Source organism: Oenanthe melanoleuca, chromosome 1 (assembly GCF_029582105.1).
Source record: "Oenanthe melanoleuca isolate GR-GAL-2019-014 chromosome 1, OMel1.0, whole genome shotgun sequence".
Taxonomy (NCBI): Eukaryota; Metazoa; Chordata; class Aves; order Passeriformes; family Muscicapidae; genus Oenanthe; species Oenanthe melanoleuca.
Genome location: NC_079333.1, coordinates 26,873,062 through 26,889,154, shown reverse-complemented (window position 1 = coordinate 26,889,154; position 16,093 = coordinate 26,873,062). Strand labels below are relative to the sequence as shown.

Genomic DNA, 16,093 nt, shown 5'->3' with positions numbered 1-16,093 from the left:
CTTGGAAGTGGTGTGCTGGGATCTTGCGGTGTATCCCTGTCCTGTATGTGTGGGCACTAACAGAGAGACGCACCTTGCTGGGGACTGACTGTCCTGCCCTAAAAAATGGATGCAGCATCCACCGTCTGGAAGCTCAGGGCAGAGTTTGCATGTGTTCCACCCTTCAAGGAAGTGCAGAACAGAGCTGTGGCTGCTGCCAGCTCTGTCCCCTGTGCTGTTTTGTCCCACGGCAAATCCCAGTAGGAGTCATAGAATAGTTAGGTTTGGAAGGGACTTCAAAGACTTCAACCTGCTGCCCTTGGCAGTGGAGTGACTTTCTGGAGGTGTCATAGTCAAGGCAAGCCCTGAAGAGAGCAAGGCTGAAGGAGGAGCAACACAGAAAAGAGCAGGGCTTAGGAGGTTTCGTGGAAGTCATCTTGGGGGTGCCAGACTGTGAAAGAAGGGACTGCAACAGCAGCAGCCCTCTGGCAGTCTTGAGCCAGTGCAAGATGTGACACTTGGTGCTTTGACCCAGTGGAGAACCATCTGAGCTCAGAAAGGTGCTTACTGCAGGGAGATGGTGGCAGTAACCAGCTGCCCAGTCCTGGCCGGATTTTGAGGAGATGTCTGAGATAGAGAACAGGAAGGAAGGTGTTGGTGGTGGGGATTAGCACTGACCTTTGATCGTGAGGATCCATTCCTCTTTGGGCATGGATTTCCTAATCTTGGTCTAATCCCAAATCCTTTTATCTGGATTCAGCCTTTGCTCCCTGTTGGGTGCTGTCCTGCTTACGGATTTAGGTAGCACTCTTGCGTGCTCTTCCATTCCACAGTGGGAGGGTGATTTACCTGGCTGCCTGAGCCATGCTAATTGCTGCACAGCCATTCCCAAGGTCTCAGCCTTCTCCCGGGGCAGCAACGCACTGGTGGTCTAGGAATAGGCAAAAGAAGGTCAGTGAGAGGAGAACTTTGTGTTAAGACAGGAGCCCAGGGGAGAGTTTTAGAGATCCCAAACCAGGAAGTAGGGGAAGTTTATTGAGAGGGCGACCCCTTTGCTTGTCCCAGGCTGACATAGTGCATGGACTTCTGACTTCAGAAAGCAGGAGGGTTGTTTCCAAAGAAGGGAGCATGCCTACCTGGGGTTAGTTTTTTCCCTATTAATTACAGTTTCAAGTGAAATGGTTTCCCTTAAAAGCACTCTACCTCCTGTATCAGGGCATGGGAAAGGGTGGGATGAGACTTTTCCATTTCTGACTTTTCCATTTCATCAGCTATGCCAACAGGATGGAGAAAGAGAAGGTTGGGTGTTCTCAACATGAAAATGAAACAGTATTTATTTCAGATGGGCAGGGCATAGTTCCATGAGAGACAAAATCCCTTCTTGCTCCTTCTCCCATAGCTGTCACCTTTATATCAGACGAATTGAAGCACCAGATCAGTGCAGTTCAGTGGTACCAAGTACCTTCCTAAGGAGCAAGTAAGGCACCTGGAATGAGACAGAAGGGCCTGACACGCTTTAAAGGGACACAGGAAAGGGGAGGTGGGTAGAATGAGGTGGAGGGAGGCTGGAAATACTACTAGGAAGATGGATAGTATAACCTTGGGTGAAAATGCAGCAGCTACACACAAATAAACCAGAAACTGTGGTGGTTTTGTTTGTTATATATTCAGTTTTCCATAATTGAAAATATATCATGAAAATCAAACCCATTATGGCTAGTGGGAACTTTGTCCTTAGAGGTTTTTGTGGGTGGGCCTGAAGGGCTGTGCATCTTTCACTGTACTTTTTGAAGTATTGTAAAATACTGGGGGAATTATAGAATACTGGGGAGAAACAAGTCTGGGAAAGTTAATGTGGTGCGAATACTTGTAAATAAAAAATTAGATTATATCCACACCTCTAAACTAGGTAAACAAATATTTGTCTCAGTGTTTATAATATGTGCTCTCACTTCTCGAAATTGTTCCTGTCCAACAACTGTGATAATTTCTGATTAAATTATGGGTTGCATTAACTAAGGCACTACAGCAACCCAGAGTCAGAGGTTACAATAGCACAAGGCATTTTATCTGGCCACACAAGACTGTGTTCTGATGTAAAATAAGCTAGTAATTATTGAAACAACAAAAGGGCCAATATTATAAATTTTAGTTCACTGATAGATTTCAAGTAATGAGGGAGAAAAGAGACTGTAGAATGTGAAATTATTTCCAGTAGGATGTTGTTCTGAAACTAATGCTCATTAGTAACTTGATTAATGATCTGAAAAAAGGTATTAAACCAATGCTGATGAAGCTTTCAGAAGATCCAAAGAACAATGCAAGTAATAAATGTTGGAAAAAGAGCAGATGTACTGAACAGTCAGTAACTATTGGTGTTTTTATTTATAAATAGTAGGTATTTTTGGCTGCACTGAATGCAGAAAAGGCATTCACCCAGGGACATAAACATAGTGTGCTCTTTCAAGATGGAGAACTCCAAAAGGAATTGCGATTGGAAGACAACCAAGGAAATGAATGGTACTTGCATAATTCTTCCTCTGTGCAGATGGGTTACACTGGGATGCATTAGCCTGGGTTCACTGACAACAGAGGTAAAAATTCTCCTCTTTGAAGAATCACAGAATGGTTTGGGTTGGAGGAGACCTTAAAGATCATCCAGTCCCAGCCTCCCTGCCACAGGCAGGGGCACCTTCCACTAGACCAGGTTTGCTCAGAGCTCACCCAGGCTGGCCTTGAACACTGCCAGGGATGGAGCACCCACAGCTTCCCTGGGCAACCTGTGCCAGTGACTCAGCATTGTCACAGCAAAGAATTTCATCCTAACATCCAGCCTAAACCTGCTCTCTTTTAGTTTGAAGCCATTCCCCTTCTCCTTTCACTATGTGCTCTTGTAAATAGCCTTTCTCCATCTTTCTTGTAGATGCCGTTCAGGTACAGAAGGCTGCAATTACATCAGCCCAAAACCTTATCTTCTCCAGAACAATCCAAATTCTCTTTCATTTTCTCAGCCTTTCTTTGTAGGAGAGCTGCTCCTACAAACTCCTACAAACTTGTAGGAAGTATGGGTATTGGAGACTAAAAATGAAATCAAAGAAGACTCAAGAAGGGTGAAACAAGGATGACTGGAAGCCTGGAAACACTGCCTTAGCACCACAGGTTAACATGAGCTCAAGACTCCTGTGCCTGAGTTCACTCCTCTGGAGCAGAGGCTGGCATTGCCTAAACGGGAAGGAGGCTTCTGACAGCAGAGGGCTCTTCAGCCCAGCAGAAAACCTGCAGCGACCTCACGATGGAACTGGGAATGAATGCAGACCTTGTGTGAGAGCAGTAGGGCACACCTCCCTCTCCCAGCTCTCCCTACTCCAAACCCCACCATGGGGTGTCCCAAAGAGAATTTGGGGAGTGCGTAAGGAGCGGGGTGAGGGAGTTCTTGGCCAATTGAGAGGCCAAGCGATGCGATTATACCGATCCCTTTGGGCTTCAGAAATCTGTGAGCAGGAGAGGGAAACAGACTGGCACAGGGCTAGACTGAAGGGAAAGGTGGGAAAGGCAAAGAAGAGACCTCTTGACTTGATGAGGGCTTCAAAGCAGGTGGGACCACAAAGAGCTGCAGGAAACAGAGCTCTCTGTGGGCAGAATGGTTTGTTCAGGAAACAAACAGGCACTGCCTGGAAAATCCTACAGGCACTGGCTCCAGTGCTGATGAACAAAAGGATTTAAAATAGACCTCAATCCAGTGTATAACTTAAAATTGACTTGTTTGATTTGCAATAATTTTATTTTTTTTTACTTTCCATAGCACTCTAAAAAATGGACTTGATTTTATTTTTCAGCCCTGTCTTAAATATAACTGGAATTTTTTTCCCTCCTGGGAATTTTCCTTTTTAAAGACAGCACTTCAAAAACTGTTCCCATGGGGAAACTTCACTTTGGTTATTATTACTTCCACTATCTCCTCACATCTGGTTGGCTTTTTAAATCCTGAGGGCACTTAATACAAACTTAGCATGGGGGGAAAAGGTAATAAAAGGAAGGGAAATAGAACAGACAGTACCTATCTCCAGCTGCTGGTGATGTAATGTCCAGAGGTAAGATGGAAGATTAGACACTAGCCTCACAATCTCTATCCCTTACTAATGACAGAAAAGGACAACTGAGATTGCAAAAGAATAAATGCTTGAGTAAATAAATAAAACCCAGCAGCATTGCCAAATTGGATGAGGGTATCACGCAGGAGGATGTAGGTGGCCTTGAAGGTGTCAGTAAAAGAAAAAAGGGCTGAACTTTGTAGCACAAAGTTAAAGGGAAAAGGAGCATAGGACCTAAAAATCAAGATTTTAGCTATAAACTGGAGCTTCTTTGACTATAACCATCAGAAAAGAAGAAGTACTCTGGATCACCAGAGGAGAAGACATGAAATCCAGGAGGCATTTCTGGTAGCTGTAGGTGTGTGCTACGGTGCCTGTGAGAGATGCTGATCAGACTTCACCTGTGGAAGAGAACTGTGCTCATTTCTAGCCAAGAAAGCTTAATTTGAAGTGCAGGTAAGAGAGCACTTTTGCACTCTATTTGAAGAGCAAGTAAGAGAGTATGGAGGGCTCACAATGCACGAGGGGGCTGATTCGGTTAGTTAAGCAAAGTGAAATCTGTACTCAAGGGAAATAAACACCAGGGAGGAAGTACAGCTTCAGCTAGAGCCACGCTGGCACAGGCACAAGAAAATATAAACTAGCAGGGAATTCATTTAAACTGGAAATTAAAAAAATTTAACCACTACAGCAGTTGGGTTCTGGGGCAGCCTGCTAAGGGAACTAGTGGGGACAATAAAAGTAACCAGTTTTGGGTTGGCACCTGAGAATCTTTTGCAAGGAATTGTGAGACCATAGTGGTGAGAGATCACACTTGGTCACCAGGAGTCTCCTCGCTTTTACTCCCACCAAAGAGATTATCCATCTTCCCATATCCTTAAACCGGTGCTGAATGTTTCAGAGGCAGATACAGGCAAAGTCTCCCCAGTAACATTTTTCTCCTGATCTGAAGGGACTGGGGCTTTACTGTCCTCAGAAGAGGAGGGTACAGGGTTGCTTTTAACACGTGCACAAGTGCTACAGGAATTCTGAACATTCCTGTTACTGTAAAGGGGTCACAGCTCTCAAATCCAGCTGACATTTTGCCGCCTATTGAATTCATCACAACAGGAATATAATTGCACACTGCACAAAGAATTTTGCAAATGAACTCCTTTCCTTGGCAGGACAAGAGCCTGCCACCAGCAGAGGAGGCAGACAATAGTCCAGCCTAGTTCCACACTGGACCAAGAGGGATGCTCCTGGAAAACTGCAGAAGATGAGAGAAAAACGCCCAAGTGATGGGGTGCCTGTGGAACCAGTAGAGAAAACAGGTGGTTTTTATATGAGTATTTCAGCTAAGCAATGACTAGTACTGGGAAAGGAGATGAGGAAAGAAGAGCCCTGCAGGTGGGAACACAGACAGATTCCCATGGAGAGGATGGCAAAAAGGGAAAGGGGTCACAGAAGGAAAATGAGCAGCTATTCCGGGGCATACAAAGGAGACAAGAAAGATGTCAGAGATCTGAGAGACACATTTGCAGCAGCTGACATGAACTGTGAGATTCTTCTGTCTACTCTACCTATCTCTGCATCAGAATCCTGCAGAGCCACGGCCTCATCCCAGGAAGGATGGTCCAGCTGTGGCAAGCAGCAGGCTCAGCCCTCAGTGGCTGCTGTTGCTAGGGGGTCTTTGTGCAAAAGTACAGCCCCATGAGCAGCAGGGAGGGACACACATCATCTGTGCCAGCCCTCCCAACAGACCAGACTGCAGGCATCCACCTGGCACAAGGGGCCTTCAGAGGAGCACTGAGCCACTGCCCTGGTGGAGCAGAGCCAAGGCATCCCTGCATGGAGCTCTGGGGGACCACAGGTGCTGATCACCCTGCAGACCAGCAGATGCAGTCTGGCTGGCATCGCCACAGCCCTGCAGCGCCACTCCTCAGCTGGCACCAGAGCTCACAGCAGCATGGAGGTGGTGGGCACATCCTGCTCCCCCCAGACAGGCCTGAGGAAACCTGCTGTCCAGAGATGTGCCCCCCAGCCAGTGTCCTGGTGCAAAGGAGACTTGGTGATGTGTAATAGCACTTGGGCACACACCAGCCCAGCCATTCATCAGGAAACAAACCACCCTGCCAAAGGTCTCCTTTGGAGAGCAGAGGCAAGGGCAGCCTCAGCAGCCCCACTAAATAAAATATTGACTCCTGAGCACACAAAGACCACCTCTGACTCCAGAGGTACCTCAGCACAGAGCAGTGGAGGGTGGGGAGAACCTTACAAAAGTCCTGCAGGGTATTTGCCCGGCTGTGACACTTCCTCTCACTCACCAGGTATGGATGGGCACTGCAGCAGCTGTCCAGCACCTTCAGCACCTTCACCACCTTCAAGAAGGGGAGCAGCAAGCTTTCCAGAAGAAATTGTGCCCCAGGAATGCAGTAATTACCATCACTAACTCCAATCCCTGGTTATCTCTTGGCACGGGGCAGCTGGAGGTGGCTGGCAAAAGTTGGACATCAGTGATAGAGCAATTCAAGTCCTCTCCTACCTCCTCCCTCTTCTGAACCCATGTGAAAGCCCCATGTAGATACCCAAAGAGGGGGTTGCAATGAATCACTGCACAAGAGCTCTTAGACTTTCTGTGCTGGGGATGGCAGATCTGCTCCTCATTTTGGGATGGACATTTCTCTGTACCCTCTCTTCTACAGCCTCCTAAACCTGGTTCCTTTGCATGGCTTAATATATCCAGGTATTTCTGTTCTCCTCTACTCAGGGTCTGTTTTCTCAGTCTTTCCTTTGGACAAAAATGGGTTAAAACACAAAGACTTCTATAAACTAAAACTTATAATAATGCTTCAGTACTTACCTCACTATTGCTATCTTCAAAGTGATTTATAAATGTTAACTAATTAATTAATCTTTACATCTTCTCCAACTGAATTTCAAGTCACGGCTGAAGTGAGCAGAAAAATAAAAAGCGTGGTTTTCAGGTGAAGGGCAAAGGCAAACCTATGCTCCTGCCCTCTGTTTGCCATCCAGCAAGGCAATTTGCAGCAATACTTTCATTCTGCACTGCAACCCTCTCATTTATTTTTCAGTCTTACCAAAGGTCTGAAGTAATTTTATGTGCTACCTCCAGCTTTCCTTTTCTTAATGGAGGTCTTAAAAGGTGTTCCCTTTGAAAAGTAAACAAAATGGAAGACTTTCAGAGCCATGTTTAATCCCAAACTCTCCTAAAATCCGTAGCACAGCCCGCCTTGAGAGGTAGGCAAATGGGATGGGGGAGCAAAGCCTATCTATGGCTCTGCTTGGCAAATGCTGCTTCCAGAGGGACAAGCTGACCCTGGGAGATTGGGGTGAGCCAGATGTCACCTAACAAAGTTACGGCAGAAGGACACAGCCGGACTTGTGCCAGCTGTGACTGAGCTGTGAGGATCCGAGCCTGGGGCTTCAGCACAGCCTGGGGCTGGAGTGGCAAGCCCCTCCAGACCCACACTGGTCCACATGCTGGCTGCTGTCACCCCTGGGGAGTTTGTGCTCCCAAGGCAGCTGGCAGAGTGTGGCACAAAGCTCAGGCACTGATCTGCCTGGCCTTTGCTGCACAGGACGGCACATGAGCGCTGTCACACACAACCAGCCTGGAACTCTCAGTGCTGGCTTCCAGCTCCACTCCTGGGAGCTGCAGCCTGGGTTTAAACTGTGGGTTCAGGGCACTGAAACAGACCCTCTGTGTCTAATAGCCACAGTTAGGTTGAAGATAGCAAAGCCCAACAGACCAGAGAGGAGATGAGACACTCAAGGCAAAGAGCTGTTACAGCTGCTCTTCCTAAGCAGCAGGTTCTTGTGGGACACAAATATCCTCGTCCATTACTGGCAACTTCAGCTCTCCCTGGAGGTGACACTGCTCCAGCCCAGCTCCCGCTGGACGTCAGCCAGCGGCTGTTAGGACACGTGCTTTGTCCGGCTGCTCAGCTCCATCCCCAGCCCGTTCTCCTCAGTCTGTCTTCCTCATCACACCCCAATGGCTTTGCAAGCAGCAAATCTTTCAAAGGGTGCGAGGTGCCAGACATCTGGCAGGTGCTTGACAGGTATCTCCTCCCCTGTTGACATCTCGTCCCAGACTAGCCCTTCCCAGGGAGCTGAAGATCTGATACACATGGACACTTTCGTTTCTTGCAGACAACCGCAAGCACAGTGCCTCTCCTCCCTGACACAGAGATGAAGGTGATGTGACGTGACGCAGAAGGAGGAAGGTTCAGGTAATTTCAATAAAAGCTGGAAGCTTTGTCACAATCCCTCCCAACAACTTATGGAGAGCAGGATTCATCAGGTAGGCTCCCTTTGGCTGCAAATTCGTTAGGTCTCTCTAGGTGGGTGTACACAACCCTGGCTCCGCTGTCCCCTGCTGTTCCAGCAGCCAGATTTGCGTCTCCCATCTGGACACCTTCATACCAAAACTCTCCTGTTTGGCACTTCTGTGCCAGGCAACTACAGCCAAGGTGCTCAATGCCTCATGCAGCAGAAGGGGGCAAGGTGTGGGGCTGCTTGAGCCCTTGGAAGACCCCATCCAGTGACAACATCACTCCAGGACGGCTGGCACATCCTGTCCCCAGCGGAGCCAGCTGGCACGCCCAGCCCTGCGACCACACACAGAGGAACAAACAAAGCTGCTTGCAAGTTTTAGGAATTCGTGGGTTCGGCTGATGGGGCTTTCCATCGACAGTCAGATCTGTATTATAGCAGCCTGGAATCAGCAAAGCAGTGATACGGCATTAAACCTGCATTTTGTGGGGCTTAAGATCTGAGATGGCACCTTGCTACCACCAAAACAGGCACAGACTCACGCCCCTCCCCACCCCCTTCACAAGACTTGCTCACACCTACAGCACCTCAGCTCCAACTCTCACCTGTCTGCACAGGGAGCTGACCCAGGAGAAAACCCACCCCAGCCAGTGAACCCAACAAGGCTCCAGAGACAAAGCTCACAGATTTCCTTCACAGGATTATTTTTTCCATGGTTTGCTCACACACAGAAACACAGGTTCAGGGAATCAAATTTCAGTCTTGGCACAAGGCACAGAACCAAGCGGGGGTGGGAGTCATGGTGTCAATTTACATTTACATCAGCTACACGTCGTGGAGAGGCAGTGTGACACTGACATCCATCTGACTCGGCTCCAAGCCAGCCTCGAGGAGGCATCCTTTGAAGAATCTGAGTTAGTTTTTTTCCTGGGCATCTCACAGGAGTCACTTTCACTGATTCGGATTTTTTTTTACCAACCAGACACCACCACCACCCAAGAACAGCTTGTGCAGTATCTATCCTGTGAGAACTCACACATGTGGGCATTGACTCTGCTACCTTCACCTGTCAGGCAAGTCCCCACATCACTTCCCATTCTGTCCAGGATCACAGGACACACAGTATTGACACAAATAGGGACTTTTTCCTCAGTCTCTCCACCTTCCTCTGACACCACCTGAAAATCCTTCTGAAGAGTCTAGAGGAAAATCAACCACACAAGAAACACTTTAAATAAGATTTATAATTAATTTGTTTTATGGACTCTTATCCCAATAGAGATACTGTGGCACTACCTTTAAAAAGAGGACCTAGTATTTTGAGGATATTCCACTCCAAAATGGGACAAAGGCTCTTAATATCACAGCTTATTTTGGAACCTCCAGAATCAGTGTATGAGGCAAAGAGACACTACTATCCACAGGAGCACAGGTTTGTACAGATATGTCCATAGATCTATATTTTTATTATTTTATATATATTTATAATATATTTATATATTTTTTAAAAGAATCCCTTCAAAAACTACCCTCCCACCTAGCAAAACAAAGATTAAACAATCAAAGACGGTGTCCTGGAGCAAAGTATCCCAGGGGTCTCATAGAGCAAAAACAACTGCTGAGCACCAGCACCCTCTTTCCAAGCTTTTGTGATGCCCTGGGGGTGCCAAGGTGACTGTCACACCTTTATGGCTCCTGAAATTGACCTGTCAAAAGACAGGGAGAAAGAAAGAGAGAAACACGTGGCCGTGGTGATGGGGGCTTGAGCGGTTGGGGAAACAGCAACGCGTACAACCTGAAGCTCAGAGTGTGAAATGCTGCGATGAAAAGGAACACCGGTAAGGAAGACAGGAAAGAGAACAAACATGCAGGAGAGTTGGTTGGCAAGATGTATCTCACAGAAGAGCTCGGAAGCATCACACTTGGAACCCCTGCTACCCCTCCATCCCCCAAACCTCTTCCTCTCACCCTCCCAGCTGTGAAGGGAGATCCAACTAGTTCGATTTAGACCAAATCTTCGCGCTGCTCCGGAGCCTGCGGGCACAGGGGAAAAAAAAGAAAAATAGAAGTTCCAAGTGGACACTCAGGTTCATATCTCACTTCCTTCCTAAGCGCACAGAGAAAAGTGCACTGATGTTCCCCAGACACATGCTCTGTCTGCCCACACTGCTCACCCTTTGGCTTTGGAGGTTTTCTTGCTCGCCTGGCGCTGGTTGGTGCCAGGGGCCGGCTCCCTGAGCTCCGTGAGGTGCTGCTCTGGGTCTTGGGATGTGGCTGCTGCAGCAGCTGCTGTTGTCACCTTAATGGTTTTCTTCAGGTTTGCCACCTGCAAATTGCAGCAATGCAAGAATGAATGGGTTTCCCAAAGCTGGGGGTTTTTTGGCTAAGGGTGTTTTTAGGTTTGCTTTGGATTTTTTTTAGAATTTGTTTCTAAAGGAAGCCCTGGAGCTAAGAGCTGCAAGCTCAGATCAAGTAAACGAGCCAACATCTGTCCAGGCCCCTGCACTGCAGAGGAGTATTAAGCTGATTTAGGACTCTTCTTCAGGCACAAGTCCCTGGGGGTTCTGGCCTCGGGAAAAGGCAATGCCTCACTTCAGCAAAGACTGTAACAATCACAGGGTACTGGTTCTAGTTGTTCTAAGGCGAGGGGCACTGGGGCTCCCTGCTGCACTCACTCACCTCGCTCTCAATCTGCTGCTTCAGGGCCAGCTGTTGCTCTTTGTGCTGGTTGGCCCGGCTCACCTGCTCCTCGATGCCCGACAGGACAACCTCACAGCCCTGGCACCTGGAGAGGAGACCCACAACTGAACGGGCCAGGGAATTGGCACAGATTAGACAGAAATGTGAAAGACAGCACATTTCAACTCCAGAGGCCAAAAACACTGGGAGGTGACAGCTATGCCAGGCAGGGAAGATACAGGGGCAGGAGTCTGATGTAATAACACTGGGAATTATGTTATTATCTGGGAAGGAGACAGGTAACAAAGCCATGCTGGGTTAAGAACTACAGATAAACACTCAGGAAGTCTTCTGCCAGCAGCCAGCACTATGCAAAGACTGCTGTATCCCCATAACGCCTCTAAACACAAACAGGGGAATTGGGTAAATTATTTTTGGAAAACACATTGGAGTATGGGAAAGGGGATCGAGTGGGTCACCTCCCAACACCACCCATCCTTAGTGACACACAAAGGATCCAGGGAAGCCACCAGCCACTCCTGCAACCTTTTTTGGGTGTTAGTACTGGGGGCTTCCTCCTCACCACTCCTGCAATGTGCGGGTGATGGTGCTAAGCTCCTCCCTCCGGATGTCCCTCCCAATGCTGTAATCCACCTCCAGGCGCTGGTTCCGTTGATCCAAGCTCCCTCGCAGCACATCTGCATACACAGCCTCAATCACCAGGTCTTCCAGCTGCCGGACATTCTTCAGCTGTAACTGCTCCAGCAGCACCGAGTAGGGGATGCACTGTGGAAACACAATGGTAACTAGCAGGAGATAGTCCCAGAGGGAGGAGAACTCGGGAAAAACAGGGCCACTACCTTGATCTTGGCGGCCAGAGTGACGACTGACAGGTGCCTCAGTTTGTTCTTCTGGGCCTCTGTCAAGGGAGGGAGGTTTGCTGCTTCAGCTGTGCTCAGGGGAAAGAATGGGATATTAGAATTTACGCGTCGTTTCCCAGTTCTGCACAGAAGCATCTGTACCACACCCGTCTCTTAAAACGTCTGCACACCAATCCCCCAAGTGGTGCTTCGTCTTGCCAAGCTGTCCCCATCAATTCTCAGCTCAAAAGACCTTTTCTGAGCAGCTTTTCTTCCCGCGACCCTCAACTGAGCCTTTCTAGCTGTCCCACACGTTATTTATGTGCATCCCAATGGATACCTAAGCCTTTCCCCTGGTCCCTCAAAAACGTCTTTGTCAGGATGCTCTTTGGCAGGTGGCAAATGGCAGCGTTAACTACAGCCAGGTACCTCCCTAGTCTGGGGCCCAAGCACAGCCAGGCACAGTGTGTGGGCCCCGGCTGCAGGGGGTGCCCCGGGGGAGGGAGGCCCTCCGCGCCCCGGCTCTCCGGCGCGTTCCCCGCCCCGCGGGATCCGTCCCCGCCGCCGGGTCCGGCCTCACCCAGGTAGTCCGCGTAGGTGCCGTAGGCGAAGATGGTGAGGAGGCGGAACACGGGGGAGAACTCGCCGTCGGCCAGCTGCGGGGACAGAGGGTCAGGCGGCGCCGGCGGGCCGCGGGCAGGGCCCGGCGGGGCCGCGGGGCCGGGCGGCTCTCACCTCGCGGACGGCGGGCATGTCCAGCAGCTCCCCGAACACGTAGATGCCCGGGGCCTCCAGCACCTGGTGGATCAGGCTGGCGAGCGCGGCGCCGCGGGCCGCCTTGGCCAGCAGCAGGAACTGCTCCTGGCTCTGCCCCGTCAGCTTCCCCTCGGCCGCCATGGCGGGCGGGCCCGGCCCGGCCGCTCGCTCGCCCCCCGCACCCCGGCCGCGGCCCCGGCGCTCCCGGCCGGCCCCGCGCACCGCCCCACACCGCCGCGCACGGCGGCCGCTTCCGCGTGTGACGCGCACCCGCCGCCCATTGGCGGAGCCGCGGCTCGTCCCGCCCCCGCCGCCTCCTCATTGGCCGGGCCGGGCGCAGCGCGGCGGCGCAGTCGAGCCGCCAGGGCGCCCCCCTCTGGCGGGGCCGAGAGCTGCGGGTCGCGGCGGCGCCTCGTCCGTCCCGGGTGCGTCCGCTCCGTCTGCCGCGTCCTGCAGCCATCCCAGGCCATCCCAGGCCATTCCCGGCCATCCCAGGCCACTCCCGGCCACTCCCGGCCGCCCTTGTCACCCTGCCGCGGCAGCGTTCATGTCCCCGGGCCAGCCTGGGCTGCGGTGTGCCAGGGGAGCGCAGCCTCTGCCCAGGCAGACATCGGCCACCGGCTGATCGCAGCCTTGGTCCTGCTGGTCACAGGCGCAGCCAGTCCTCAGCTCCGTTCTGCACTTTTTCCATGCCTTGCCTTGCTCACCAGCAGCGTCTGCTCACGGATCTTTAATTTTTCATGACCCATCCTCGGTCAAAACTCCCCCAGGCTGCTCAGCCATAGTGAGGTATGTCCCAAAAAGGAATCAGTGCCAGATGAATATCCACGTGTTTATGGGTCTTGCCAGTCTGGTGAATATCTGCTTTTCATCCATACACCTGGAAATGTTCAAAGCCAGGATAGATGGAGCTCTGGGACACGTGGTCTTATAGCACACCTCCCTGCCTCCAGCAGGGGTGATGGAAAAAGATTATTTTTAAGATCCCTTCCAACCCAAACCATTCTGTGATTCTATGATTAATGATGAAATAACTGTTGAGAAAAGAGATGCACTACTATATGGCATGGTGTTTTTCACATCTCAATGATCTATTCTATAAGCATCACACCAGAACTAAAAGAGGTGCATGGAATACCTTGTGTGTGCCCACACATCACTCTCATTTTTGCTTTCACACCATTAAGATCTCACTATTTTGGGCAGTATTTTGGAGATATGTAAATGTAAAAAATCTTATGTTGCAAAGAACCGTACTTATGTACTTAAGCTGAGCATTTCTTAAATCCCTGCATGCCTCCATTCCTCTACTGCATTAATTTTTACAAAAAAAATGACTTTACTATCTGCTGAATCATTAACCATCGCACTTCTCAAGAAATGCATCCCTGATGCAGGCAGGGTATGGCCATAAAAAGATAGTTTAAACGCTCCACAAGGATAGAAATGTTTGTAGTGCACCTTAAGTACCTCTTCGTGGGTGTATGAGCTGCAGCAATGCAGTCATTGTTGAGAGCGCAGTTCCCTGTGCCAGGTGAGAGAGGATAAAAAGTGGGGGTCATTTGGGGAGAAAACCCCAAAATTTTGGATTCTTCTCATCTTGTACAAATCACAGGGTACAAATCAGAGGTGAGGTCTGAGGGGACTGGGAGGGGTGCAGCCAGTGTGCATTTCAATAAGCCACATTAAGCTGTTTGACCAAGAGTTTCCCCATGGCTGGCTTCTTCAGAAATCCACAATGATTTTCCATGAAAGAAAAAGAGGCAACAGATTGATAGGAGCCTGATACAGTCTATGCAGGCAGTATGGTTTTAGCATGATAAAATTGCAGAGCTATCAGGGCAAGTTTGCACTCCAGCACATGATTGCCAGCGAGAGATTTGGTCTTCAGCTGTATCAGTTTAGTGCATATTAAAGGCAGTTGACTTGTGCTTTGCCAGACTTCTGTAAGCATAACATCTTGAAATGAGTGTAACATCTTGAAATCTTCATCTGGGTAAAGTCTACGTTTGTTAAGCTTTTACTTGCCAGTATCAACAACTCTCTTCTCTTGCTTTGACTCTAGTTCTTGTCACACAGCTGCTGTGGCTGAGTCATGGAGAAGGTTCCTTTGGGGTACAGTTCTGCTCCAAACACCATTTTGGAGCTGGAAAATACAACCCGTGGCTGCCTTGGGGAGTTTGACCGTTGTCTCCCAAGCTCATTTGTACAACTATATGGATTGTCACTACTCCTTCTCAGGGTCATCCTCTTCAGTCCCTAAGGCTCCTTTAGTGTTTGTTCTCCTCACTGAGGCTGCTGACAGAAGGAGGAAAGGATGTGGACAGCAATGGTCAGTGTGAAAAACTGAACTTTTAACATTAATGATCATGACACGAAGATTAGGTGGACATCACTTCAAACTAATTCCAGGCATAAGGAGCAAAACAGCTCTGAGTGCAGGGTTAGAGAAGCAAATATGTGCCCTGAGAGGGGAAGGTACCGAAACCCTCAGCTCTGCTCTTATAGGGCACACTTTCATTTATGTGTTCTGATGATCTTAGCTTTGAGATGTCACAGTCTCCTTTGCCTCAAAAATCTGAAGCTGAGCAAAGAAACTTCATCTTCCATTGGTAACTAAGTGTAGGCAATGAGTCAGTAGTCAATGAGCTCTCCTAGGAAAGTTCCTCACACCCAGCATGTTGTGGGCTTTGTTGGAAGCTTCCCTGGGTCCTCAATTAATACAGTAGTAAGGAGCATTTCCTACGCTCAAGTCAGGTAAAATGGGACCAAGACACATTTTACCCAACAGACATTTCTTCAGGAAGACCATGATGATCCAGGGAAGCCGGAGAGTCTATGAGTCTGTATTCTCAGAGCCAGCAGCATTTGGGCTTCTCCATACAGCAGAATGAAAGGAGAGGCAAGGCAGGCAAGGTTGGCTGAGAGCTATGAAGGCAGGTTGCAGGGCAATATTGACAAGGGCACCATCTCCTCGCTGCTTTTCCCTCTCTGTTCCTGTATTTAGGCCGATTCACCATAGCCTCACACCTGCTGTCTTCACTTACAGTAGTGCAGAGTGCATCCAAATCAGGTTCAAACATAACCTTGCTGATTTGTAGTGTTTTATTACTCTCTTCCCCACCCCCTTGCCAGCTCCTTCCATCTCAGTTTTATCTCTATCGATCTGTTTCTCTCACACTCTCTGACACGCTTGCTGCCTTTCATTATTAGTTAGATAAAGCCTGGCAGCCTGAGCATCCTAGCTACATGATGCTTGCTCTCTCCTTCTCCACTTCAGGCCCAGTTCCTATGTCCTGTGTGCAGGGTCCCTATGTTTTTGTCTGCAACTTTTTTGTCCTGCATCAAGGGGAAGGTCCTTTGAACTACTCAAATCCTGCACTCTCCAAATGAGAAAGTCACTGTCCTCACGAGTGCAAGTTATGGGTGACATCTCCACAACTTTGCAAA

At 49.4% G+C, this 16,093-nt stretch overlaps 1 protein-coding gene across 1 annotated transcript; it reads right to left on the bottom strand.

Moving 5' to 3' along the window:
• Window positions 1–9,583: 9,583 nt before the first annotated feature.
• COPS7A (COP9 signalosome subunit 7A) lies at window positions 9,584–12,822 on the bottom strand. The gene is made up of 8 exons (XM_056483313.1): window positions 12,623–12,822; window positions 12,468–12,543; window positions 11,888–11,976; window positions 11,611–11,813; window positions 11,028–11,133; window positions 10,523–10,674; window positions 10,317–10,382; window positions 9,584–10,054 (listed from the first exon to the last, which is right to left on the bottom strand). Exons 1-7 carry the CDS (start codon window positions 12,782–12,784, stop codon window positions 10,343–10,345), a joined length of 828 nt encoding a protein of 275 aa, XP_056339288.1. The 5' UTR covers window positions 12,785–12,822; the 3' UTR covers window positions 9,584–10,054; window positions 10,317–10,342.
• Window positions 12,823–16,093: the final 3,271 nt, after the last annotated feature.